The 27,435-nt window shown below is 44.2% G+C and overlaps 1 protein-coding gene across 3 annotated transcripts in view; it reads left to right on the top strand.

Annotated features, from left to right (window-relative positions):
- The first annotated feature begins 2,320 nt into the window (after positions 1 to 2,320).
- Positions 2,321 to 27,435, top strand: part of WWOX (WW domain containing oxidoreductase) — a 954,836-nt gene continuing 929,721 nt past the window's right edge. The window contains exons 1-4 of one of the 3 annotated variants that reach the window (XM_072731473.1): positions 2,321 to 2,799; positions 8,390 to 8,454; positions 8,844 to 8,901; positions 10,322 to 10,500. In XM_072731473.1, coding sequence (XP_072587574.1) covers positions 2,693 to 2,799; positions 8,390 to 8,454; positions 8,844 to 8,901; positions 10,322 to 10,500 — 409 coding nt within the window. In that variant the 5' untranslated portion in view covers positions 2,321 to 2,692. The remainder of the gene's footprint in view (positions 2,800 to 8,389; positions 8,455 to 8,843; positions 8,902 to 10,321; positions 10,501 to 27,435) is intronic. The other 2 variants (XM_072731475.1, XM_072731474.1) reach the window with 2 other exon arrangements.

Here is a 27,435-nt window from a genome sequence, read left to right as displayed (position 1 = left end):
ACTTTTTGGTAAGTCTCTGTTGCTTGCAATCAAATAAGTTTGACTAAGACAATATCAGTTTGAATGGAGCCCAAAAGACTGGAAATCCTAAAATCTGGCATGCCTACTCTCATAAGTCCTCAAATGTCTGTATGTCTTACTCCTTTAACCTTCTGATAGAAGTCACAGATAAAAAGCAGGAAGACAGTAATAAAATTAGGCCCTCATAAACATCTGGGACCATTATTGGTGTCTGGGCCACTCAGCCAGGCTTCTGTCAGCCCATGTGTCTCAACTCTGGAGGGGCAAGGAAGTGAAAAAACAGGTGCCCTCAGAGAGTGCTAGAGAACTGGCAATCTGAACCAGCAGGGTCTGAATACTACCATGTAAATCTCTGGCCTTCCTGGCATGAGATTCCTTTATCCTAAATAAATCTCAGCATTTAATTTATGAGCTAGTAGGGTTTTTTTTTTTTTTTTTTTGGCTTACTGTTCTGCACCAGGGGCACATTGGCAACAGCCTGGAGACTTGTTGGTTGTTACAGCTTGGGGAAGGGAGACGCCATTACCATCTAGCAGGTTAGAGGCCAGACATGCTGCTAAATATCCTACAATGTTCAGGACAACTCTTCCCACAATAAAGAGTTATCTGAGCCCAAATGTCAGTAGTGCTGATATTGAGAAACCCTGATGTTCATGGCAGGAGAAACCTTGAGGGCATATTTTAAGTGGTAGGAAGAGCAGAGCAGAGGGTTGACCTAGAAGTTGAGAATTTTACCAAGGGGACCAATACCAAGTTTTGGGGAAGACACCATACTATATCACTACCTGTGCCCTGATGCCGAGTCATAGGCATCTTGAGGCTCTGGTGAGAGCCAGATTTACCTCTGGATAAATCTAAGCAGTCAGTTCTTGAACAGAGCTACATATTACTGGAGAGACAAGACTAATCAGTTTGATTCCATTTATTCCTTTCCCCATCATTTGGGGTCATTGTGACCTAATCTCTATTTATTTCAAAGGAATAAATTGGATTGAATGACAGAGACAAGGGGTTAAACTGGAGTCAGCAGAGGAGCAGCATATTAATAAATTAACTTATTTAAATGCATACGGGTTGGAGAGTGATGTTTTGGTAGGTCTGAGATGTGATAGTAGATGTGTTAAAACTAAAATATAGCGTAGCTTTTGGTTGGTCCCCTTCAAAGGATAGTAAGTCTTTCACTTCCCTAAAAAGCATGCAGAGCAGGAATACCAAAGCAATACCAATTTCAGAACTTGAAGACAAGAAGCAACACAGCTTCCTGCCTCCCCGGGCCCCCACCTGTTTAAATATGTAATTTTAATTAATTAATTAATTAATCAATTAAAATATGTAATTTTAAAAATAAATAAATTTCAAAAATATGATTTTTTTGTGTGTGATGGATGCTTGTATTTTTCTGAGACCTAGACCATGGGAATCCTGGTCAGCCGACTTCCCTGTCATGCTGAGTTGGGGAGCAAGGTTCAATGTGGGAGTGTTCTGGAAAACCACTTAGGCAAGGCCAAGGTAAAGATATGCTTCCAGTGTTTGACCCAGGACATTGATAGAAAACTTGTAGGTGCTCCAGGAAGATTTGAGAGCGTGCACGTTGTAAATTGGGAATTTGTTTTTAAACGAGGCTGACTTACAAGAAGACCAAATCTATGGAATCACATTGATTCACTGATGCATTTCAATCAATAAACTTGCAGGTCTAGGTATTTTACTAAGCGCTAGTGATAGAAAGAAGCACAAGATGTGGTTTTGTGTCCTCCGTTCAGGAGTCACAAATAGCTGTGGAATCAGTAACACTGTCTCAACTGCCAGTTATTTCCCGATTTCCCGGCTCTTCTTCTTCTGTGCCCTCCTCACAGGGGGCGGGGGGGGGGGGGGGGTGGTCGAGTACAGGAAAGAGATAAGTTTATGAATTCTTGGCCCAGAATTAAGCGGTCTATAAACGTTAGTCCTTTACGCATCCACAGAATCCCGCTGGGGCTGGCAGCATCTTCTCCAAACCGGGGTGGGAATTTGCATTTTATTTTTTTTTTTAAAACCCAGCCACGTTTTATAGCGTCACGGTTACGTGGGCTACAAAGTGTGTCCGCCAGCCCGGGTGATGGGAGGCTCGGGGAGGTCTCAGTCTTCCTAACGTCCTAAGAGACGGAGAGGTCAGAGCCCGGCGGACCAGCTTCAGCATCCCTCGGTTCGCTCCGCAGCCCTCTCCTGCTGGGCCTGGCCTACATTTCCCAGGATGCTCGTTGGCAGGAGCTCCCGCAGGATTGGTCAGAACAACGCGGAAGTAATCATGGGTCGCTCAGCAACGGGCGGAGTCCTGGACCGCGACGGGAGGCCCACGCCCCTTCCCCGAAGCTCCGCTCCAGCCCCGGCCTCCCGCGCGGAGCGCCCGCCGGCTTTTACCTCCACCCGAGCGCCGGCGCGCCACCTCTCCCGTACTGGCGCCGCCGTTCTCCCGAGGCCCCGCCCCTCTCACGCCGGCAGCTGCCAAAGTGCGGAGGACGGATCCTGGCTCCCGGGTTGTCCGAGCGGCTCGGGGCGGCGCAGTGCGCAGGCGCGAGCGTGTGGGTCTCGCCGCGCGCGGCGCTCGGTTGGAGCGGGAGTGAGTGAGTTCCTGGGCTTCCTGGGCTTCCTGGGCGCGGAGACCCGGCAGCCGGCGGCCGCCCCCGGCGCCATGGCAGCCCTGCGCTACGCGGGTCTGGACGACACGGACAGCGAGGACGAGCTGCCCCCGGGCTGGGAGCAGAGAACCACCAAGGACGGCTGGGTGTACTATGCCAAGTAAGGGGCCGCAGGGGGGCCGCCCCGGGACCCCGCCGCCGGGGACGCCGCCTGCGCGGGGAGGGCCGCGGGGGCGGAGGAGCCTCCCCGGGAGGCCCCGAGCGCGCCCGGCCCAGCGGGGGGCACCTGGCAGCTCCCAGGCGCGCCCTCTGCTGCTCAGGAGGCGGCGCTGCACGGCGCCCTGGCGGCCCGCGGGCCGGACTCCCTCGCCCAGGGAGCAGCCGCTAATGCCCAGCTCCTTCCTCGGGCCCCGGGGAGGAGAGCTACAAGTATGTATTTTTAAATAAATGTCCTACTGCAGTTATGTACACGTACGCAGACTCGTGTGTGTATATGTACTAGAACTCCCGATGGTTTCCCGCAAAGTTTTGGAAACCCCAGTGGACCCATTCTCCCTTCCCTTGCTGTGCTACTTGGGCCCATGAAAGAACCCAGTCACCGTGGTGGTTTTGTTTTTTTTTTTTTGTTTGTTTTTCCCCCTCCCCACCTGTATAATGGGTTGATAGAACTTTAATTCAGGCACTGCACATGAAACACGTAGCCCAGACCTAATGAGTATGCTCTGCTCAATGACTTCGCTTTTCCTGCTCTCTCTGCAGCTGCGACAGCACCGCCTCAGCCTGATTATTAGAATCACCTGTCCGTGGACCGAAAAATACAGATTTCAGAGACCCCGACCCCCACCCCCACCCATGCAGCAGACACCCAGCGTGGGGAATCTGTTTTATAGGCTTTCCCCATAAGGCAGGCTATCCCTTGGCTTTGAGATACACGGGTGTAAGTCAGTGATTTCCAACATCTGGAGGACTTAGGCAAGAGCTTTTCCTTGGTTCCTCCTCCACAGATTCTCATTTAACCGGTTTGGGGCCTCCCCGCCTCCACTGATATGTTGTAAAATCTTCCCAGGAGATGCTTATCTGCCCAGTGTTATGTGAGCCACCACTGTCTTTGGTTGCTTGGTAGAAACAAAACCAGAAAAAAAAAAAAAAAAAAGGAAAGAGAAAAGAAAGACCTTGGTGAGTTTGTTCGTTCGAGACACATTGAGGTTTTATCACATGCCAGGCCCTTAGCTGAGCACTGGTTGTACTGAGATAAATAAGACCCATTTGTCACTCAGTCTTACAGGGCAGAGTGACACACGGCTTGTTCTGGTGTAGGGTGTGTATAGTGAGCAGCAGCCTGCTAGCACGAGGCATGTGTGGGTAGATGGGGGGCACCTCAGGTGAGTGGGGAGAGTTGGCACCTGAGCTGTGCCTCAGCACAAGTGAATGGGCATATTCAGGGCCAGGAGGGCAGCCCAGGAGGAGGCTTCTCTATGGTCCAGGTGCTGGTGCAGGGATGCGATGATTAAGGCAGCCCTTCTGTGCATCATGGAAGAGCTGGGGCTCCATCACCAGGACCCGGGGGTCCACTGAAGGCTTGGAGCCAGGGAGTGCCATTGGATTTATGTCTCTTGAGAGGTGACTTCTGGCCCTGGAGGATAGGGGCAAGTCTACGGCAGGGAGCCGGCAGGGAGCCGGCAGGCTGTTGTGGGGCTCCAGGCAGCTTCTGAGCGCGTGCACTTGCCGTTCCCTCTTCCTGAAGAGCTGCGGGAAGGGCTTTGTCATCCCCAAGAGCTGAGCTTAAATACCACCGCCCGGAGACCTTCCCTTGTCCCTGCCTCCTCCTCCCAGCATCTTACCTGAGACATGGTACTTGGGCTTGTCTACAATCATCTTAGCCATATTCTTCTCATTGGCACTCTGTCTTCCTTCCCCAGATTGTAAGCTTCACGAGGGCAGGGACCTTTTCTTGTTACCCTCTGAGTCCCCTGTGCTTAGCACCTTGGAGACATAAAATAAGTCCATGTGGGATGAGTGAATCAGTTCCTCCGGTAAAGGGTTCCTTGGGCCTCCCTGAGCAGATGGCATGCTAAGCCCGGGAATGCAAAGGTGCACAGGACTGGCATATGGGCTGTTAGAGCCCTCCTCTGCCTCTTGCTCTATGTGGGGGGTTACCTTCATTCTGGCCACTTACCCTAGGCTCCCTGGCTTCCTTTCAGGTTCGCCTTTCCCTCTGCACCCAATCTTATGTTGGGTGGCCTTTCCCATCTGCTTCCTTCCTTGATGGTGTCCAGTGTCTGGGCTCTTCTTTCACTACGATCTGCACATCCCAGCCAGCTCCTCCGAGAGCTTTCAGGGGATTCATTGCATATATAGTCCCTGAAAAGGCTTTCCTCCCAGCCCTCCCCAGTGTTGGGTCTCACAGTGGCCTGTCTGGCCCCCTTTTTACGCTGAATGTAGTGACAAGGTGTGGCTGAGCCCCAGCTGGGGGTCCCTCTCTCCAGTCCCCCTAGCCCTCTGTTCTTTAGCTCTCCAGGTGGAAGGACGCCTCTGACCAATCCTAACCCTAGATTCCCAGCAGTCCTCCTTGCTCTGTCCTGATGTGCAAGCATCCTGGTCCTTCTTTTCTCTTAACTCTGGAAGGGTCACTTGTCCTCTCTTGGGGTTTGGGAGCTAAAAGAAGACTGCTCTTTGAGTAGTTCATGTTTTTTAATGGTCTTCCTCTCAACTGCAGCAAGGCTTTCCCCAAGGACAGAGGCTGTAGCTCCCGATGAGACCCTCCTCCCCAACTCATCTTTGCCCCTCTCCTGTCGGCTTCATGTTTTCTCATGTGCCCCACGGAGCACTCAGACCTCAAAGACACACATGTCATAGGGCTCCAGGGCCCACCAGACTGGACTTTCAAGGGGAGGACATCTGCCACTGAGGGAGACCTGGCCCAGAGAGAGCTGGCGGGCCTTTCCCCTCTGCCCAAGCCAGGAGGTGGTGATGGAAGGACCAGGTCTCAGTGCCGGGGGCTGTCACTGTGGTCAGCTGGGCCTTCCTGGGCCCTCAGCCCCCTTTCCTTAGGCCGGGGCCCCTTGGCAGCCAGGGGGACAGCTGACCTTGCCTGGTCAGGAGAGAGTTCCCTCGTCTACAGGGTTGGCCTTCCTCACAGTCAGCTGTCTCCAAGTTAACTAACTGTATTTCAAGACCAGATTTCTAGAATAGCATACTTGAGAGTGATATCCATGTAATGTGGGTATGAATTTAATTTTGATCCTTTTGGTTTAAATTAAGATCACTGTTAATTATCTCCTTAAATGACAAAAAGCTTATTGAAGAAGAAAAAATAGAAGAAGGCTTCTGTTTAAAGGAGAGGAAGATAACACTTTGGGGACATGTGTCGTGATTTTCTGTTCATTAAGAAGTCATTTTAGGTTACAATTAGGAACACTTTTTAATTAAGTTTTATATGTAAGTGTTTAAACTAATACTTCCATGCGAAAGGCACAGTTCCTAGTTCTTCGCATGTGTTAACTCATTCAGTCCTCAGGAACCCCAAGGAGCAGATGCTGCTCTTATCCCCATTTTACAAATGGGGAGGTTGAACACCTCTTCAAGGGCAGATGGCTGGTGAGCGGGAGAGCCAGAAGTCACAAGCATTTGGGCTCGGAAGTCCTCACTACCAAAGGATGTTTTTTTCTCTTGTGTCAGGCCTCGGGTCCTCCCCCAGGGGCACTGTGTCCTTCACGGAACAGTTGGCAATATCTGGGTTCTGCTGTCACCCCTCTGGCATATTGGCATCTAGTAGGTCAGCTCCTCGTCCTGCAGTGCACAGGACAGCCCCCAGAGCAGACAGCGATCTGGCTTGACTGTCAGGGTCTCCAGCGCTAAGAAAGCCTGGCTTAGGCATTTTTTGTCAAAGTCAGAAACATGGGGGTGACTTTTTTTTTTTTAATGTCTTTCAGGGTAGAAAAAAAATGTTCTGAGTATATTTCCCAACTTCATCTGAAGGCAATTATTCATCCTGCCTAATTGCACTTGGGCAGCTCCTTGGGCCAGGCATGGGGCTGGGTGTCAGGGTTCAGCTGGACGCAGGGCTCCTGCACAGGGGTCAGCGTTACATGCATAGGGGCGCTTTGTGGGTTCTTGAGGGCAGGTCTCTTTAGAGCTCGGCTCAAAGCTCGTTTGATGCCTGCCTATGGAATGAAAACTCTTAACATTGGGCAGAGGAAAACATAATCACGCCTGTAAACTTTCTTGAAGAAGGCATGCGGAGCAAAGCAAAGAGCAGGAGCCGGGTATGCTATTGCTAGCGTCTGCTTTGTCTGCTCGATGCTCCTTCAGTTTGCAAGGGGGTGGGGGCAGGGGTTGTGTCATGAGAAGCGGCTTCTCCTTTCCGGGACTCAGGCTCTCCCCCTCTGCAAGTAGGATTTCATGGTGGTCAGTGTACAGTAGACACTGGTCCTTGTTACTGATAACCCTGCATTTGTATGGTGACTTAACTTTTTGCCAATCACTGTCACAAGTAGGGTGTCCCTTATCTTTCCAGCAGCCCTGTGAGGGGTTTGTGGGGCCAGGGAGACTGGCTCACTGATCACAGGCATGCAGGAGCCCGAGGCTTTGGCCTCCTGAGTCCAGTGTTCACAGAGCCCCTGCACTGGCCACTGAGAGTTTGCAAAAATCAGACCTGAAGCCAGCAGGCTTCCAAAAACCTTGTAAAACTTGTAAAATTTTACAGCAGATTCATGCTCTCTGTATTTTTTCTTTAAAAAGTAATTGGTAGGGAAGGCATATTCAAATTTTATCATCTAGATGTCAATGATTAATTATCATCTTCTACTTTGGTATGAGTATGAACTTTTAGGAAATCCAGCCTCCCCTTGAATGCCTCTTGCAACATGCAGCTGCTTCTCTGATTAAGTAATTTTATGTTTTTCTTGATATTTTATCACCTTTTGATGGGTGTCTCTAGTCTGTTATTGGCTCACGATTTTAATTATAACTTGGTGTGCTATTAGTTAAAATGCTAAATTTGCCACAGGAATGAGACTGGTTTGTATATTTGATTTGTTTAAAATAATAGGTAGCACTTTTGAGAGTTTTTTATATACCAGGTACTGTATTCAGCCCTTTATAAGCCTTACCTTCATAGCGTTTCCTTGAGATCAGTTCTAGGATTATTTCCATTTTGCAGATAGGTAAATTGAGGCTCTGAAGTTGAGTAACTTGGCTAGGTATATAGTTAGGTGACCTATGGGGCTACCCTACTACATTCTTAAATACCTCTTGGGAACAATTAGGAGTTGGTGATTAAAACGCTTCAAAGTTATATCTCTGGAAAAAATAAATATTCATGATTAATATTTAAATAACATCTAAATATCAGCATTGTAAATTAGACTGTAGTTTGTTCATCTATCTTGGAATAAACTAAAATAAATACAGGACACTTCTAGATATTCTGAGTGATTCATTGAGTTTCCTAACCCACAATTGGGGTTCCGGCCCATTTCTCTTTCTCATGCTCCACAGCCCGTTCACAAAGACAGGTTTTCAGGAGATTTCCTTGGGCTGCTTCTCCTTCCCACCTAGGGAATTTGACCTGATGTAGACAGTAGCATTTATGTTCTGAATATTTCTTTTCTGATCTCTGGCTTTACTACTCTTGGGAGACAGTGTTTTTTGGGAGGGGAACAAACTTAATGCAGTTGATTAATTTTTAGAAGTGTAACCTTCACTTTCTATTTGTGCATTTTTAACTTTTTTTTTTCCCCCCTCAACAGTCACGCTGAGGAGAAGACCCAGTGGGAACATCCAAAAACTGGAAAAAGAAAACGAATAGCAGGAGGTTTGTGTGCTATTGTCATAAAGCAAAGAACCTTGCATTTAAAGCATTAATTAGATGGCAGATGTGTCACAATCAGGTGACAGGCTGCTCTGTCATTCCTTGAAGGTTCTCTAGGAGGGAGCCATCAAGGAATCAGGCTTTCATGTGGAGGAGCCCGTGGGGTGTGGCAGGAGGGAGGCCTTGAGAGTGGGGTGTAGTGGTGATAGTGATTTTGCTTTTTGTGACAGTCACGGTCGGTACACATGGCCTGAACTGGCCCAGTCTGGGTGCTGCTCAGTGGGCTGGGCTTTGGGGTGGGGCTTGGAAGGCATGATGCCTCCTCACCTGGGCTCTGGGCGTCCATTCACCCCACCTGCCGCATGTACACCTGCCAGTCTTCTGTGTTTCAGATTTGCCCTATGGATGGGAACAAGAAACTGATGAGAATGGACAAGTTTTTTTTGTTGAGTAAGTGTCTATATAGAAACTATTCTCATTTTGCTTTTCAATGGGAATTTTTAATTGTAAAAGTAGTATACCTTGAATATAGAAAAAACAGTGGTATATATATATATATTTCTAATAATTTTTGTATTCTGTAAATCTGCTTTCTTTAAGGAAAAATAGGGAGTGCACTGTGTGAACTGTGTAGGACTCTGTCTTTCTCCACACGATGTCTTGTGAGCACTTTCTTATGTATATATTTCTCAAGACACTGATGTTAAATGGCCGTGGAGTATTATTTTGTACAGATATACTGTAATTTATCAGGTTACCTACTGGGCATTGATGTTAAGTTCCTGTGTAACTCTTTGGCCTCTCCCCCCTGAGCCTGTTACAGTGGTGGGCTGGTCAGTGGTCCACCACCAGCTCTGGCGGGGAGCCCAGGTCTCTCTCCATGGTGCACATACTTTCACCGTGGCTTCTTTCAGGCTACCAAGGGGATGTCAGTGAGGAGCCAGGGGAGGTGTGCACATGCACCCGAGCACGCCAGTGCGAGCTGGCTGCTCCGCAGCACTGCTGTGGTGTCTCGCATCGGGCGTGTCAACATACTTCTCCAGCAGCTCCGGTTATAAGTAAAATGAAAGTTGGATTCTTTTTGCGTCTTTGTATTTCTAAGTGATAAGTACAGATTTTAAACTATTAAGCAACACACGTTACAAAAAAACACCTTTAAATCACAAAATGTCATCTGTTTACTTCTGGAGAGTTAATTCTTAACAGTTTTTAACATATTTTTGAGGTCTTTTGCCTCAGATTTCAAGAGTGCATTTACAATGTAAGAAAATTCTGTTACATAGTAGTAACCCATTAATCCATATGTACCAATATGTTTTAACTTTATTTCTACAAGACTTAGATCAATTCCCAATCAAAACTACAGTGCTTGGAGGAGATAAGAATATGGTCTTAAAATTAAAATCATCAGAGCTTCAGAATGTTCAGACTTTTTATCATTTTGAGTTTTCTACCTCCTAGCAGTTTTCTTATGCCCTTGCACAGGGTTCAGAGATTTCACTGAAATCTACTGAGAAGAGTGGCTGATAGATCTTACAGCCATATTTACATGAATTAAAAAAAAAAATCCCAAAGCTGCTTCGCTTTTTTGAGATCTCAGGATACAAGGCAGTGTTTTTTGTATGCTACAGCGCATTTTACAGCAGGCAGTTCTGAAGAAAAGGATTTGATGACTATCTTTCCAGGCAGGAATGTAATCCTTCTGGAGGCCAGAAGATAGACTTAAATGGATGCCAGTTCTTTCTGGGGTTAAGAAGAAACCTTTTTTAGTACCTGAAAAATGAGGTTTGCCTAGCCTAAACTCTAAGATGACCTTATCTTTATAAATGCCTGGGCTCACTGCTTTCTCCTTTTTTTTTTTTTTTTGCAGCCATATAAATAAAAGAACCACCTATTTGGACCCAAGACTGGCATTTACGGTGGATGATAACCCTACAAAGCCCACCAGCAGGCAGAGGTATGATGGTGGCACCACCGCCATGGAGATCCTCCAGGGCCGGGACTTCACTGGCAAAGTGGTTGTGGTCACCGGAGCTAATTCAGGAATAGGTAAGCCATCATTTAGAGTCGTCATTGTCAGTTTTTGTCACCTGCTATAATGAAATCCACTTAAATTTGAATGACAACAAAATCTTTGAGAGCAATTCTCTAATTTAAAGATGTATTTATAGCCTCTCCTGCTATCGTTAAGATCCTGGCCTCTTTTTAAATCCCACTGTTGTTGTAGAAGGCTCTGGAGGGGCTGACCTTGAGTTCTCTGAGAGCTAGACACTCAGCAAAAGACTCTGGCTGTTCAGGTATTTTCAAGGGTTAGAGATGACAGGTTCCCTCTGAGCGTTTCCAGCTTAGCTGTGTGGTGTATGGACACATTTCAATTACCTGGGGTATTGAAACCCAAATTGATTAATGGAATATTGGGAGCAACAACCTATCATGACTTTGGAACAAAGGATACTGCAGGTTTCAGCTGGTCACTGACAGTATCATTTTCCTTTGGGAACAGGATCTTGTTTCTCTGTAAAGTTGGGGAATTAGTAACCTCTTGATTAATCCTCTTAACTGCCAGTGTTTAACTGCAGTGACTGTCACAGGTTGATGGCTTCAGGGGGTGTCCTTCCTTCAACGTCCAGGGCTGCCAAAAGCAACAGCGGCAAAGCAGATGCTTGTATGAGAGCTTTCCATGTGATTTTATTCTTACTTTGTTTTGATCTGCTGATGTCAGCATACATACCTGTAAGAACCAGACTGCTCTGAGCAATGATTTGCATTTTCAGGGGAATTTATACAGACAAAACACAGAATTTCATGGGGCTGTTTTCTGGCAAGTTCTCTCTGCCCTCTGACCCCTTCCAGTTCCCCGACCATCCCTCCTGTTGGCCTTCTCTTTCCTAAGCTTTGTCTCCTCACTCCTCTGTGCATCTCCTCCGCTGTCTCTTCTCTTTATCCTTCTCGAACCTCCAGAAACCTTCCTGGCATTATCAGGGGAAGAACAGGAGGTGAAAATATATTCTATAGCAGAGGGTCTACGGTTTGACAAGCAGTAGTCCCAGAGCAGAACTCATGACTGTACTTGTCCATGAAGGCAGGGAGGGAAATGGAATTTTTGAAAAATTGAAAGGGATTTATTTAAAATCAACTCTTAGAGCTCCTCCTGGGCTCAGAACATGTTCAGTCCAATTTTTCTGAACTTCTGTATTGGGGTGGATTCTATATAGTCCTCATCGATATCAAAACTGATGATGCTGTATTAAAAATAACAGCTGGATCCTCAGTCACCCAAGAAACAATGTGTTGTGTTGATGGCATTGACTACTCTTATATGAGGGTGTGGACCAATACAGTGTAGAATAATTAAGGAAAAATAAATGCTTAAGGACTTAAGTAAAATATTTCTTTTTATGTAACACTCAGTTAACCAGAAAATTAAAAGATCTCATTCCTTTAATATTTTGGCTAGACAGGTTTTTCCTTTATTAGTAAGATACTGGACTATCAGTTATTTTCTGCATAAGCTCAAACTTTGTTCTCTCTGACATTGGGTATCAGACCTTTAGATGATCCTAATGCTCTGTCAGAGATTTGCAGCATCTGACTTAATGAATTATGATCCAGGACTAGTTGAGTTGGTTCAGAGTACACGAGGAGCTCTTGTTTCGTTGGATCTTTAATCATCGTAACGGAGGGGATTCGGCATTGAGAATAAGTGTGTTGAATAGAATGGACATGAAACCCTTCACTGCTCCCACTTCCTCTCAAAGACCTTTCCTTTCTGATGTCCATGATAGACTTTGCGGACGCCACAGGCAGGTTTCTATGGTCCAGTGGATAGGGTGGCAGATTGTAAAGCTTTGAGTGGAAGGAGTGTTGGGCAGGTCTTGGGGCGACCAAATCTTTCTGTTCAAAACCCACACTTCTTCCTCAGCGCCAGCCTTCCCCCAGAAACTGCCTTTAGTGCTGCTAGCTCACCCCCTCCCTTCTCTACTTGTGGGAAGCATCGGCCTAGGTGGGTGCTAAAGATTTTTATTTTTAATTTTTGAAATAGTATCACATTGGAAATTCCAAGCAATCAAATCCTCACAAGTCACTTTGCAGCAGTGGTTTCAGGAGCTGAAGAGAGGCAGATAGGCATAAGGCTTTTCGTTGTAAGTTAAGTTCGTTTTTTGTATCCTCTGGGGCTGCTTTGAAAGTGCCCTTGCTCAAGTAGGCTGTGGCTCCTAGATAAAGTCCTTCCTTCTCCTGCACTGTGAAACATGTCAATTTATAAATTGCTATCACCAGTTTTCTGCCCATTTCAAGTGAAATAACTGAACGCGGAGTGAATTGGGCATCTTCTTTTCCAAGACTTCTGGGCATTCAGGAGTCATCTTCTATCAGCTTTAATGGTGTTGGTGTTCACTCTCCCTTTGCCACTCAAGGGAGCCTGTTTTCTGTGTATTAGCTGTCCGGCTGTTAGCATTGTGGGCGTCTGTTCTCTTTGAAGTAGAGTGGGCTGGAACAAAGCATACTAGTATGCTGAGAGTGGTGGCCCTGCGACAAAAAATGTAGGTAACCTCATTTACTTTGCAAAACCTGATTTACTAATGTGATATTTCCAGTGATTTTTTATTTTTTTTAATTTTTTTAATTCTTCACAGGCATTGCTTGGTTGGAATTGCTATCAGAGAGGCTCTCTGTGGTGGGAGGGGATGATCAGGTGCTAAGAGGGGACAGCATTCCTTGGTGAGCTTCAGTGTTGCGCTAGGAAACTGCCCCCTTTGAAGGGTCTCTGAGCAGATTTTGTGTTATTGTCTTCCTCCTCTGGCTGTAAGTGATTTGGAGCTGTCATTAGAATTTTTAGTACATTATAGTACTACTTATATATATATAGCATTTAGAGGGATTCCCACTAAATTCAGCACAGAAATATCAGGGTGATTCTGGAAGATACAAGGATTCTGAGGAGATGTCAGAATAAAACATTATGAGTTCATGAAGTCGTTTTTACACAAAGTCTGTAGCTAGGTGTTGTTGATTGGGTTCAGCTGTCTAGATTGTGGGTTGGCAGACTGGCTCATGAACTAAATCTGACTGCTGTCTGATTTTGTAACTAAAGTTTTATTGGAACATGGCCACACCCATTTATTCCTTTTTTTTTTTTTTCTCTTTTGTGGTGGTTTTCTTGCTTTCAGCAAAATTGAGTAATTACGGTAGAGACCATATGGCCTGCAAAGCCTAAAATATTTACTATTGGTCTCTTTACAGAGAACATTTGCCAGCCCCTGCATTAGGCAATGTAATCCCTTTCAAAGTAGGATTACCCCAACATTCTATATAGTAGCCACAATTTAGATAAAATTTAGATCAGTTTGATGCCCTGGGCTGCAGGAAGATTTTGGTGGCATACTTTGTGTCACTGTTGGGGATATCCCACCAATGTCTTATACTCCTTGCTTCATCCCAGTCCCCCTTTTTAGGGAGCTATGAGCACTCAGATGTCACCTCCTCAGAAACTAACACTCTTCTCTCCTTGACCTTTGTTCAACCAGCGTTCTGAACCTGAAGACTTTGTAGATTGAGAGCTGTAGCTTGGACCTCTCTCTGTGGAGATCAGCATCTCTGTCCAGGGGGAAGTCATCTCTTCACCCAAAGCTTCTACTAGCAAATCACGAGGCCTGGAACCCCACAGCCCTGACCGCTAACCAGTAGAGACGAGGGAGGAACTGATTTCTCTTCGTAGAAATTGAGAAATGATTTCTCAGCATAGCACTGAGCTGGAAGGGGCAGCTGTGTCCCGACTCACTGGACTTAGTGGCTTGCTTGATGGCTCCAATTTGGTAAAAATAAGTGGACACGGTTTCAACCATTTAATAGTGGTCATTAAATACAAACCTTACCGGGAAGTCTCTGGAGAGGGAATGTGTTAGGCGAGGGCATTTCCCTTCACAGAGGATGCCATAGCTGCTTTTTTAGACTCAGCCTGTCAATTGAGCTGATTTGCCTCTGCATATAAATAGTTCAGTATAAAGTGCTGCTGCCTTGAACCTGGGGGCTGCCTTGAACCTGGGGGCTGACGTGCTCATCAAAGGCAGGATTCTTTTAATGAGGGGTTAATTGAATGTGCCTAAATGTAGGACAGCACCCACCCTGTTGACGGTCTCCTGTTAGCAGGGGCTTTTGTTGGCACTCATGTAGTCTGTTGTAGCAGGCAGACAGAATCATCATCACATTTAAGGAATAAAATCCAGGTTTTTTTCAAATGTCCATTTAAAAACTAGTAACATGGGGCACCTGGCTGGCTCAGTTGATAGAGCATGTGACTCTTGATCTTGAGGTCATGGGTTTGTGCCCCAAATTGTAGAAATTACTTAAAAATAAAAGTCTTAGGAAAAAAGCTAGTAACAAATATGAACAAATTAAATATTTTCAGTGTAATGTTTATGGGCAATGATGATAAAACTTTCTCCTTGCAGTCTTAAACCACCAGTGGTTAAAATTTATTAAGTCCCTTCCAGGGTTTATTCAGGATGAAAATTCCTTTGACCTTTTAAACCTTTTTAACACGGGGCTGCATCAAATGTTGTGCCTTTAGATCAAGGATAGCCTGGTCTGGTTTCGATTTTTGAGCCAGAGGACCCATTACCAGGAATAAAACTTTTTCCTTTAACAAATACAAGCTGACCACTTTTGTCTATGCCAGTAAAGTGTACTTTAAGACTAACACTTCATTTTTGGATATTTATGTAATGTAATCACCCCCCTAAGTTTTATTACATGGATCCTAATTGTGTACATTTACTTAACTATCAAAATTGATATATTTTGAGATATTAAATGTACCTGCTCAGACTACGACAGTCACCCCTAAATTTGTTCACCTTGAAACAAAATGAAAGTATCACATTTCCATGTGATAGTAGTACAAAATGATAGTAGAATGTTGAAATTGTTTGTTTTGGCTTTGAGAGCCCATTTTTTTAAAGCTTGGGGTCTTTTTCCTAAATCATGTGTTGAAATTATAGTGTGGAGCATAGTTGCCATGTTTTTTTATCCTAATTACCAACATGACGAATTCACTTCTGGTGTAAAGTCTACCATTTCTACCATAATACAGGAAGAGTGCTTTTCTTTATGTATTCATTCTTAAGATTTTAAACCCACACTTCAAGATTAGGGACTGGACTAGCTTCCTTTATACCTTCAGTTCTTCACTCTCTTTTCCACACCTAGTGTTATTAAATTTTGCCTTCTATCCTAAATCATGCAATGACTTTTTTTTTTTTCCCTTCCCGATTATTCCAAAAGATCCCATAAATCCAAGGCCATAGACTAACCTACAGTCATTTTCTTGGTCAAAACCTACTCATATGGGATCAGAACACTTGGGATCCTGATGCTTGACAACAATTTCTAGTTATCAACAAGACTCAAAATAGTGGGATCTTGGCATTTATCTTCTTTTTAGGAACCTGGTGCTTTGTAGAGGGAAAATTTCTCAATCTACATAACCTTTTGGGATCCCTGGGTGGCGCAGTGGTTTGGCGCCTGCCTTTGGCCCAGGGCACGATCCTGGAGACCCGGGATCGAATCCCATGTCGGGCTCCCGGGGCATGGAGCCTGCTTCTCCCTCTGCCTGTGTCTCTGCCTCTCTCTCTCTGTGTGACTATCATAAATAAATAAAAATTAAAAAAAAACCTTTTGAGAGTATATTAAATTAAAAATATTTGTGACCAGTGGGGCACCTTGGTGGCTCAGTCTGTTGAGTGGCTGACTCTAGGTTGCGGCCCAGGTCATGACTTCGGGGTCCTGGGATCGAACTGCATGTTGAACTCTGCTCAGTTAGGAGTCTGCTGGAGATTTCTTCTCTCCCTCTGCCTTTACCCCTCCCCGAGCTCACTCGTTCTCTCTCCAAAATAAATAAAACTTAAAAAAACCAAAAATCCCAGAACATTTGCGCTAAAATATATCCACATATTATAAGTAAAGAGATTTTAAAGTTATTTTGCTATTGAGATATTTGACAGTACTGGAAAAAGTCCTTTAATGATATTACATAAAATTGCGAATTAGTGCCTTATGAATAAACCATTTTGCAGTTAAATATTCTTAGACACTGAATATCCATGGCGATCACATGATCTAGCTCAGTGGACATGGAGTTGGGTATACTGGAAACCTTAAGAGTATCAGAGAAGCTATATACCTAAAGGAAGAGACTGACTGAGGTATCCTAATGAGCTTCACCTCATTATTGATACTCACTAAAAACATTATGCATGAATAACTATATACATAATGATACAAAAATCACGTACGCCATATGTGTGTATGCCATATGTATGCCAAACTTTTTGTCATACGAGAAGAGTTGAATTTTACACTTGCATGTCGGCTAAGGTCTTTATTTGAGTGGCCAGCATAACGAGAGGGTAGGGTCATGGCAGCTATTTGTTCATGGACAGAAGCTCAAGATCATTTAAAGCAAATATTTAAAAGATAAGACTTCTACCCTGATTCGAGATGCCAAGCGTTTTTACAAAGTCTGAAAAATTGGAAGTTATTTCACAGAATACCCAGCTTAAGTAAGCCCTATCTCTCGGTTCTCCTTACTACAGTTGACAGACACAGCGAGGGTCCCTGAAGAAGTCGGTCCAGGAGAGGGTCTTCCTCCAGGTCCACCGTCCGTCCACTAGGGGGCTCTGTTGCTCTGCGATAGAGTCGAACAAAAGCCCTGGTGTCCCAGTATAGTTTTCTTCCTCAGCTGGTCTTGCTTTCATTTTTGCTAAATAATGCCTTTTACTTTCCTAACATGTCTTTTAGGCCTTGTACTTCTCGGTGAAAGAGTTCAAGCTGAAGACCGTTCGTGACCGTTACTAGTGTCATGTTTGTTTCTTTTTCCTCTTCTCTCTCTTTCTCTCTCTCTCTCTCTCTCTCTTTTTTTTTTTTTTGGTTTTGTTTTTTGTATAAAATGCCAAGGATGAAGAGATCCATTTAATAAAAAGGTCCATTGTATTCAGGGAGCAGCTTGTTCTGCCAAATTATACAAGGGCATGTGTTTTCGTGACATTATTGGTTTTGAGTGTGCTGGCCTATCAATAATGTGGTTTTTTTTTTTTCTTTCCCTAAGTGGAAATTGTAATATTTAAATATTAATGTGTCTGTTTAAGGTTCATTTAGAATGCCATGGTGATCTTGGAATTTTTTTCTAAGAATATAGAGTTTCCTTGCGCCTCCCACCCTAGCCTCACCCAGTGTTATATAATTTATTTGTAATTAGATTGTTTATTAATGTATGTTTTTATACTAAAAGGAAACGTGTCCTTTTGGACTCAGTGTGTATTTCTTAAATCAGAGAGGCGATATGAAACCAAATACTTAACATAAAGCAAGTAACCAGCGCTCTGTGCATACAAGATCTTAAGGAGTGTGATTTTTATTTTGGCTCTCTAAAGTTTGAGGCAACCCATTAATTGCATGCTTCAGCTCTCAAACAGAGATTTGGCCCAGGAAAGGAAACACTTTTGGCTTTATGAAACTGCTTATTTTCAAATTTTAAGTGGGGACGGAATGAATACGCTACGTCACATACTTTTATTTATATTATCCTTTTGCTCAGCAGCTTACTTTTTGTCTCCTGAAAGTGAAAGAGCACTGAAAGCATTGTCAAATATACTTGTAACATTGCAAAACGATTTCACCAGAGTAAAGATATCTTGGTCATTCGTATACAGATGTGTCCCTTGTTTGTCAAATAAAAATTGTTGAAACTAGGTGGTTATCCTTGGAATTATTACAGATTTTATAATAAAAGGTATGCTGGCAGTTAGACCACCCCCGGACCCTCACTTTTTCAGTAGGACGTGGCCCATGTCCTTTGCTGCAGCCTGTATACAAACTGTTAAGACTCACATCCTCAGCCTTTTCCAGAATAATGGTTAGGGGTCACGAGTAGGGCCCTCTTGCAAAACTCTCTTGAATGAAGTCTTTGGTAGATGCATCAAAATTCCAAAAGCAGGAGTTTCGTGCCTAAATTTATGATCTTCTTTTGGTTTAGTAGAGAACACCACATTCCATGAAGTGCCAGTCTTTATCTATACAAGCCCAACTAAGTGAGTTAAGGAGGAAGTGTCCTCCTGTTCAATGAGTTGCTTTACATGGTTGGAATCTGTTCCAAATCTTGAGTTAGTTGTTCATTAGGCAGTGCTGCTTGGTGTTCTGGATTCTTGTTATAAGCCATATTCCCATCGTGCTGTCTCTGAGAGCAAATCGGGGTTTCCTCACTGGACTCAGAGATCTAAGACTGCTCACGCAGTCGAGAACAGGAGAGGGTGTGTGCGTGATATGGAGGGGGCGGCGGTAAGGAAGCTCCTATTCCAGTGCTTTTAATATTTCTTTAGGGTTGAGGAGAGACTAGCAAGGTGGATAGAGTTAGGCCTTTCCTGTGAACGAATTATCTCTTGAGAAGAGGAACAAAATCAGAATCAAAGCAGTTTCTTGTGTAGTCGTATGGAAATGGAAGTGAAAACTAATAAAATATTTTTTTTTTGTTTTTACTCTTACCTGTAAAATGTACTTAATTATTCCAGACTAGTGTTTATTGATCACTGTCATGTTGTTTCATATTGGTAGCTCTTTAGAATTCATTCACAAAGATTCCACACTTACCTTATTCAATTCCCACCCCAGTGTTCACAGCTATCTTGAGTCCGAATGAAAGCACAGAGAGGTGAAGTAACTTGCCTGAGATCACACAGCTCTTGAGGTGTGGGTTGCAGGGCTAGAGCGGAGAACGTTGGACCCTGTGCCTGGGCCCTCTCCATTCTGCTTGGTGCCTTCTTGCCCCAAGGGACAGGGCACAGTCCTGACTAAGCTCTTCCCAAGCAGCTCATCCAGTCCTAAATCGACAAATTTATTTTAACCAGGCTTTCAAGCTCGGTCTGTGGCAGGCTGTGTGCCGGGAGTGGTGTCCGTAGGGAGGATTGAGGCACACATGGTGTCTGCTGCTCAGTCGTGGGTTAGTCTGCTGACGGCTTCTCTGCCGAATCCCTCTTTGGTGTTGGGGAAGAATTATGGGGGAACGGGAGCTGGCGTTTGTCAAGCTTCTATATATGCCAGGTGTTAGGCTAGATTAGCTTTACATGCCTTCACATTTAAGTAATTTAAAATTATTTGTTATTGGTATAAATTCCTTATGAAACACTTAGAATGTGTAGTTAAGTAAAAATAAAAAGATGTGGATAAGAAAAAAAAAATCACCCCAAATTCTTAACAGCCGGACATAAATGTTAATATTTAGCACATAGGATTCTGAGCATTTTTCCCTTCCCTCCGCCTGTGATTTTTCTGTTTAACTGTGGAACGTGACCGCCTTTCCCTGCCGTTACATATTGACAACATCTTAAGAAGTTGCCTGGCATTTTCTCAATGTGGTTCTTACCGTTCTCCCGCTGTGGCACATTTGGGTGAATTTCAGCTTTTTGTGATGGCTGTCGAATGGAGAGAAGCATTTTGTGATTAAATGTTTGTACCCATCCGTGTCTATTTTATAGTTTTCTTTTCTGGGAGTGGAATTGCTGAATCAAGGGATTTGTCCCCTAACCTTAATATCTTGATCTGTTTTTCATCAAACCACACCCCTTGGAAACTTGTACTAATTTGAATACGCGTTTGCCCTGCATTCTTGCCAACCTGGGAGATGAGCTTTTCTTTCTCTGAAGTGTCACTTACATTTGCACGTCTCTGATTATTAGTAAGATCGATCAGCTCTTCATTTGGCCATTTATATTTATTCTTTTCTGAGTTACCTTTTCATCTTATATTCGTAACTATCGGGTATGTATTGATTGTTAATTGATTGCTTCATTCATGTGGTATAATTTAATCTTCAGAATGTCCCTTTCTCTTAGAAGTTAATTTATCTCAAAGTGTCTATTACTTTAAGTATACATTCAATCTTGTAATCAAGAGGGAAATCATGAGGAAGAAGTTGGCCTAACTCCCATTTGCTTCACTAAAAACTTTTAAGCATATGTCTTATCTGTGACACCAGCTATACCTCAAATCGTGGGCACTTCTGCTTAGTACCTGCATCCAAGGAGGGAGTGTACCCCAGAATACTCACCAGTTGGCCACTGACCAGGGTGATTGAGTCCCAAGGTAGCAGCACGGGCAACATTTGGTTCTTTTGGGTTTGCAGATTTCCCCCAGATCTTCTATTAACGATAGTTACGTCTCTTCAGAGCTTTTCTGTGCATTATCTCATTTGATGAGCCTGGCTCCCGCGTGGTGAAATTGTACCACTGCTGAAAATAGCTCTGCTGACAGGCAGGGGAAGCTTGATAGGTAGCGAGTTTCTATCTGGAGAGGCAGCAGGGTGCATGAGAAGAAATCCTGGCTCGGGAAGCAGACGTGACCTAGTTTCAAAACCTGGCCTCACCGTGTCCCATCTGAGTGTCTTGGGGCAAGTTACTTCCCTTCTCTGAACTCTTGCTCTACATCTATAAAACACAGCTGATATTCCTGTTTTGCAAAGTTTTTAAAGATGGGAACTCCAGAGTGCCCAGGGAATTGCCTGCTCGACATTGCAGGCACTTAATAAACTGCAGGCATTTTGGGAATGGGAGACAGGGCGGGCGATCAAGTTACTGAAATTAGTTTGGTATTTTCCTAGCTTCCTGGTTCTTGGATCCTCAAAAGGCTGCTGTGGTATCTGTGAGTTTGTCCTAAAATGACCTTTCTAAATAACTGGTTTAGACATTGACTTGTCTTTGGTGTGAAAGGAACATTTTAGGTATTTTTTGGTTGGAGGTCAGATAGTAGCTTCATCCAGGAAAAAAGTATCGAGAGAGAGAGAGAGAGAGAGAGAGAGAGAGAGAGAGAGAGAAAGGACAAGATTATTTTTGTTGCAGCGGAGGAAGAAAAAAAGATCTATTAAGCTTGGCAGCGAAAAGCCAGGAACACCATTAAACCTGAAACGGATGCATCATGGTAACGTCTTTATCAGGAGAGCATAGCTTGAGAGCACTTGTTCACTTGAGCTTACGATGGTTTCTAGGACTGCCTGGTATATTCTGCATAAATGTCCCAACTTTGCCATGCCATTTACTGGTTCATATCAGACACTGTATCAGCATTTGAATTGAATTTTCACTTAAATGGGAATGATAGGTTTTATTGGAGACTCCTGGGGACATGTCAGGGTGAGAACTGGCCCATGAGACAGGTGGTCATAAACTTACCTGACATAAGGCAAGTCACTTAAGTATTTTGAGCCTTACTCTCTTCATTTGTAAAATCAAGGGAATAATACTTTCTGTCACCTACTTTGTAAAGATCAGATAAAAGACAACATGCAAATGCAGTCGTGAAGAGTACCATACGATTATGTGGTTGCTCACAGTTGTGGAAAAAGAAACCTAACGGTTGTCAGAAAAGAGAAGCTTTCAGGAGGAGGAGGAGGAAGCTTTAGGTTTGGAGGAAGGTGGAGGCAGGAAGAAGCAAGTAATTTAATTCCTTAATGGATGGAATAAAATAGGATCTCTTGATTTGTTGTTGTTAGGATATGCTGAGTTTCTACCAAGTATCTCCCCCAGAGTTCAGAAAGGTAACCTGATTTCAAGTAACTTTGCTGTGTACTGCGTGGTCGATTTGGTGGTGAGGACTAGGAAAGGTTAGCAGATCCCATCCGCTCCAGAGTTGGCAGGCTGGGCTGTGACTCTAGCTAGACACTCAGAAATCTGGGGTAACGGGATGCTCAGCAGAGGCAGAATGGCCACGGGCTGTAGTTGTGTTGAGGCATCTTTCATAGGTGGAGACGTTGTCAGCTGTGGGACAATAACATTTCCTTCCTGGTTCCCTAAAGTTTCAGCTGTTCAGGGCCCCTTCTCTCTGCTCACAACGCAGAGCTAACGCAGATGGATGTGGGAAGAGTGAGCCGGGTGCTGTTTGCCTGCATGACATCAACAAAATTGCCAGCAACATCTTGATTCTGGAAACTTGGTTTTCCTGGTGATCACATGAACGAAAAGAATGAAAATAATCAATCTCTTTCAAATGGAGAGACTCTGCTGTGTCAGCCACCGATGCCTGTAAGGAGGATGAAATCTCAAAACTTTTTGCATCTTTTGATTTGTCTTCTGACTGCCTTAAGGTTTTCTGCATGGCTGTGTTGTACAGTATGGCGGCTGTGGCTTCTGAATTCAGCACCTGGGTTCGAGAAGCTTCTATTAGCTGAAAGATTGTCATTGCATTCCAAATGCATTACCAAAAAAAAAAAAAAAAAAAAAAAAAAAAAAGAAAGAAAGAAAGAAAACAATGCCACAACTTTAGCTATTAGTGAAGGAAGTTCCAATTCCTCGTTCATGTACAGTTACCAGATTGAGTGTTTGACAAGGTAGAGAGCACTGTAACAGATCCATACGGGGAAACATCTCAGAGAGCGGAGTCAGATTTTTGGCAAGGGATACCATCCTTTCAGCATGAAAAGATGACTTGGGAGCTGTTGGTTTCTGGGCATTTACCTATTGAGTTGCTGCTTTGCTCGGTGGTTGGCTTCTATTGCCTGTTGGCCTCATCAAAGAGGGACTTAAGAAAGGAACACTGGTAGTGTTTGCACGTTTCTGTCATGGGACTCTCAGACTCTCCTGAGTGCGCATGTGTGTGCTGGTCAGTTGTATGTTCCATACATATTTCCTTTATTGAAACAATACGCATTTGTTCACTTATGGTTCCAGAACTGAGAAGTCTGAAATCCATTTCGCCGGGCTTGAACTTGGTGTTAGCAGGGCTGGCTCCTTCACAGGCTTGGGGGGGCGGGGGGGGGGGAAGGATCCTTATTTCCTTGCCTTTTTCAAAGCTTCACATGACCATCCATGTTCCTTGGTGGGTCATTTCCTCCTCCTCCTGTCTGTGTCATCCCACTTTCTGCTTCCACATCACATCACCTCCTCTTGTGAAGTCCAGTCTCCCTCTTACAGTGACGCTTTTGATTTCATGGGGCCCACCTAGATGATCCAGGGTGACCTGCCATCTCAGGGCCCTTGTCTTAAACCACATCTGCAGTTTCCCCCCAACCTTTTTTTTTTTTTTTTTTTTAAAGATTTTATTTACTTATTCATGAGAGACACAGGCAGAGGGAGGAGCAGGCTCCACACAGGGAACCCGACACAGGACTCGATCCTGGGATGGAGTCCCAGGACTCCAGGATCACGCCCTGGGCCGAAGGCAGGTGCTTAACCACTGAGCCACTCAGGCCATCCCTCTGCAGTCCCTTTTGCCATATAAGGTAACATTCCCAGGTTCCAGGGATTAGGAGGACTTGGGCATCTTTGGGGGACCATTATGCAGTCTGCCCTCTTTCAATGTCGGCATCAAAAACTTCTGTTCTCACCCCACCTCTTCCCTACCTAAATGGTTCTTTTTTTTTTTTTTTTTTTTAACCTAAATGGTTCTTTGGGCTGAGTGATTTTTTTCTAGAAAAAAGTCTGGTCTATTGGGCCTTAATGCTCTTAAGTTTGGGAGCAGCTCTGTGATACCTCATTTTCTCCGGTTTGAGCTTGTCTGAAGTGGGGTGGAGTGTAAATGTCCAGGGCTTTCCGTGTATTGCCACTGCGTAACTCAGTATCATGTGATAGTGATGAAGGGAGGGGGACATTTTTATGCCTGCTCGTTCCTCTAGGTGGGGACCATGTAGTTAAGTGTAGAGCCTCCCAACCAGGACAGAGATAACAATAGCCTGTAATATTTTTTGTTTGGTTTTGTCTTACTTGTCAACATATTAAAATCAGGATATTTTACTGAAAAGTAATCCTGATTTCTGACTCTCAAAAAATCAGAAGAACTGACAACACTGGGGTCCTATGCCCACCCAGCAGAATTGCTCTGAGGCTGAGACATCTTTATCTTTACCCCAGCAGTCCATCCCCCTGCAACTAGGCAAGACTATTTTATGTGATTAGTGTCCAGAACCTGCCTGGTTCGTGTGGATTCTTGAGCCTAGAACCTTGGTTTAGGGTCTGTGATGAGGGCTGCGTGGAGAGTGGACTGGCTGGCTCATAGCCACAGAAACGCCCTTTGATCAAGCCTTTGTGCAGTCAACGACACTGACTACTGAGTAGTACTAGGTGCCAAATCTTCAGTGTAGAACCAGTCCCCAAGGGACCAGAAACTAACCAAAATACTAATGGCTTGATCTCTGTGCTTCTAGAGAGCATTTAACATTCCTTTATGGTATAATTGTTTGTTTGTTTGTTTTAACCGCACATTTCCCTGTAGACATGTGTTTGACTCTTGGTAGCTCCTAATTATTTCTGTATTTCTGTGTCTGTATTTAAAAGTATAGATACTAAAGCCTTTTTTTCTTTTAATTCTCTGGAAGACATCTGCAAATGATCACCAAAGCTGCTGTAAATTAAGAACTTTTGCTATCTCTACTAAACAAAGTCTTACCATCAGTCTCTGATTTTTCCTAAGCTTCGTTCCCACTTTTGCATCTTCCGAGCAACCAGAAAAGAAAGCCAAACCTGCAGTACGCACAGGGTGAGCAAAAAGCCGCTTTAAACTCAAAGAACAGTCTGTGGATTTGTGGTCAGGTGTAATTGCTTATTCTGTAATTTACATTAATCACAGTTTCGTTGCTTGCCTTGTGGTAGTAAGCATGCAGCTCTCCTACGATTGTTTTTAAAGCTTATCCTGTGTCTTTTGATGTCTGTGCTTTAAAGTCTAAAGCAGTCGTTAACTGCTCAGATAGTCTAGCAGTCGGTTTGAGTGGCATGCTTACTCGTTTTGTTTTATGGACGGATTGCTTCTCCAGGTCTGTCTGTCTCTCTGGCTCGCTCCTACGCTGTGCCCAGTGTTTTTGCCTTAGCTCTGGAGCTCCAGGCTCTCTGTTCCCCAAGTTGCTGATGGTGTAGCTGAGCTCTGCTAATGCTGGTTATTAACCTGACCGTGTGTATCAGTGAGGTTTTATAATTGCCATAATTCTTCTTTACTCTGTTCCATCTTCCAGCTCCTTGAATGGTAGAGGCTGCAGAGCACAGTATTTGAACATTAGGTAGAAAATCGTAGCTTAAACATAGCATTTTACATTCTGTCAAGGCTCCAGAGACAGTGGTCACGTTTTTGGATAATATTTGGATCCATGAACTCCCAGCAAGCTTTTTTTTTTTTTTTTATTACCTATTATGTAAAACTTAAAAGTTAGCTAAACTGGAACCCCTGGGTGACTCAGTGGTTGAGCATCTGCCTTCAGCTCAGGTCATGATCCCGGGGTCCTGGGAACAAGGCCTGCATCGGGGTCCCTGTTCAGCGGGGAGTGTGCTTCTCCCTATCCCCCTCCCTCCCTCCTTCCCTCCTCCCCTCCTCATGCTTGTGTGTGAGCATGTTCTCTCTCTTTCTCAAACAAATAAAATTTCTTTTAAAAAAAGATAGCAAAACTCTAGAGTCTTTAAATTTTAGGATGGCACACTCATTCTTTATGGGGTGACTTTGAGGTTGCAAGTTTTAGTTATTATAAAGCTGATCTTGTTTGGGATGAAGAATTTAATCGTGTTTAATGTTCAAAAGATACTTTCTTTAAATATCACACGTTCTGTTGAAACTGGTCATAGAGAAGTACCTGAAGGTGAAACAATTTCAGACTTACCCCTGAAGAACAAATCTGATGGCTTTAAATGAACATAAAGATGGAACTGCTGAAGCTTCTAGACTACACGTCTCAGGAGGCTAACCATAGGGACGCCAGCTTGCAAAAGCAGTAGATACACTTGAAGCACTTGAAGGCTGAGCTGAGCTGGGAAGGCAACAAAACACTACGGACTTGTCACATTTAGAAATAAGGGATTCCAAATGGATGGTAAAATACTTCCATCTCCCTAGCAGATTTTGTGGATCTTACACAGGTGTTAGGGAGCCATGTGTATTTTCTTAGACATTCCTTAACCATTTCCTTCAAGAATGGCTTTGTGTTGTATGGTGCGGCATATACGTGGTGCGTGCACGCTTGTTGGGGAGAGTTAAGTCTTGTGATAAGAAAGCAGCAAATGTTGTTCATGTTGACTATGTCTTTGCTTAAACACTAGTATTGGATCTCAGAGTCCATATGCTGGCAGACGTCCTGGCTTTGTTGTAAGCCTGTGATAGGCAACTATCTGCTATTACTGGTAGCTTTTCTGGGTAGCTATCAGAAATCTTCATAAACTTCACCAGATTTTTCGTGCTGGGCATCGCAGCAGCTACTAGTAGGGACATGACAGAGACTGTTTTGTGTGTAGGCGGTGCGTGTAATGCCTGCTGCATGTGATGCGTTCCCTAAGCCTCTTGGGAGATGTTGAACACCTCTTTCCTTAGCTCCTTTCAGCTCTTTTTCATTGCTTCTGTTATTCACAGCATATCTCCGGCTCATCTCTTCACTCTCTGTTTACTTTTGTGTTTTACTTCAATATTTCTGTACATCAGTATCTGTCATTATGGCATATAAGCTCCTGGACGAATTTGACAGTTGCAAACTTCTTGAGAAACTAAAGTACTCCACTGTTACAGCGTCCTGGTTATGCTGAGTTAAAAATTGACATCATTTGGCTAAAGTTGTGATGATTTAAGTGCTGTTTGTAATTAATACAGGGAAGATTTTCCTTGCTGTTAAGAATATAACTTGGTTTTAGAAAGCTTGATTGTGCTTTTTTTTCCATGGTAGTTGTGAAAAGAACCAGGAGAGTATGAGGATATTTATAATATTATCATGCAGTGATCCCACTGTGAGGACTTATACAAGAGAGAAAATCTAGAAGAAAGCATTATATTGAAGCAAGAGGAAGTTTCTGGTGATTTGTGGTGCTGATGGCACAGCAAGAATGGCAGAGAGCAGAAGTGAGGCAGAAAAGATGTTGTCCGCACACTGAAAAATCCACATGCTGTAACAGAGCAGACCCTGCCACGTAGACAAACCTGTCTCCCACTGTATTCCGGCCTTGCTGAGAAATAGAGGGTGCAGACTGTACCCTCCGGCTTCCC

Source organism: Vulpes vulpes, chromosome 12, assembly GCF_048418805.1.
Source record: "Vulpes vulpes isolate BD-2025 chromosome 12, VulVul3, whole genome shotgun sequence".
Classification (NCBI taxonomy): domain Eukaryota; kingdom Metazoa; phylum Chordata; class Mammalia; order Carnivora; family Canidae; genus Vulpes; species Vulpes vulpes.
Note: the sequence above shows the minus strand (reverse complement) of the source record. Positions and strands in the feature narration are given on the sequence as shown.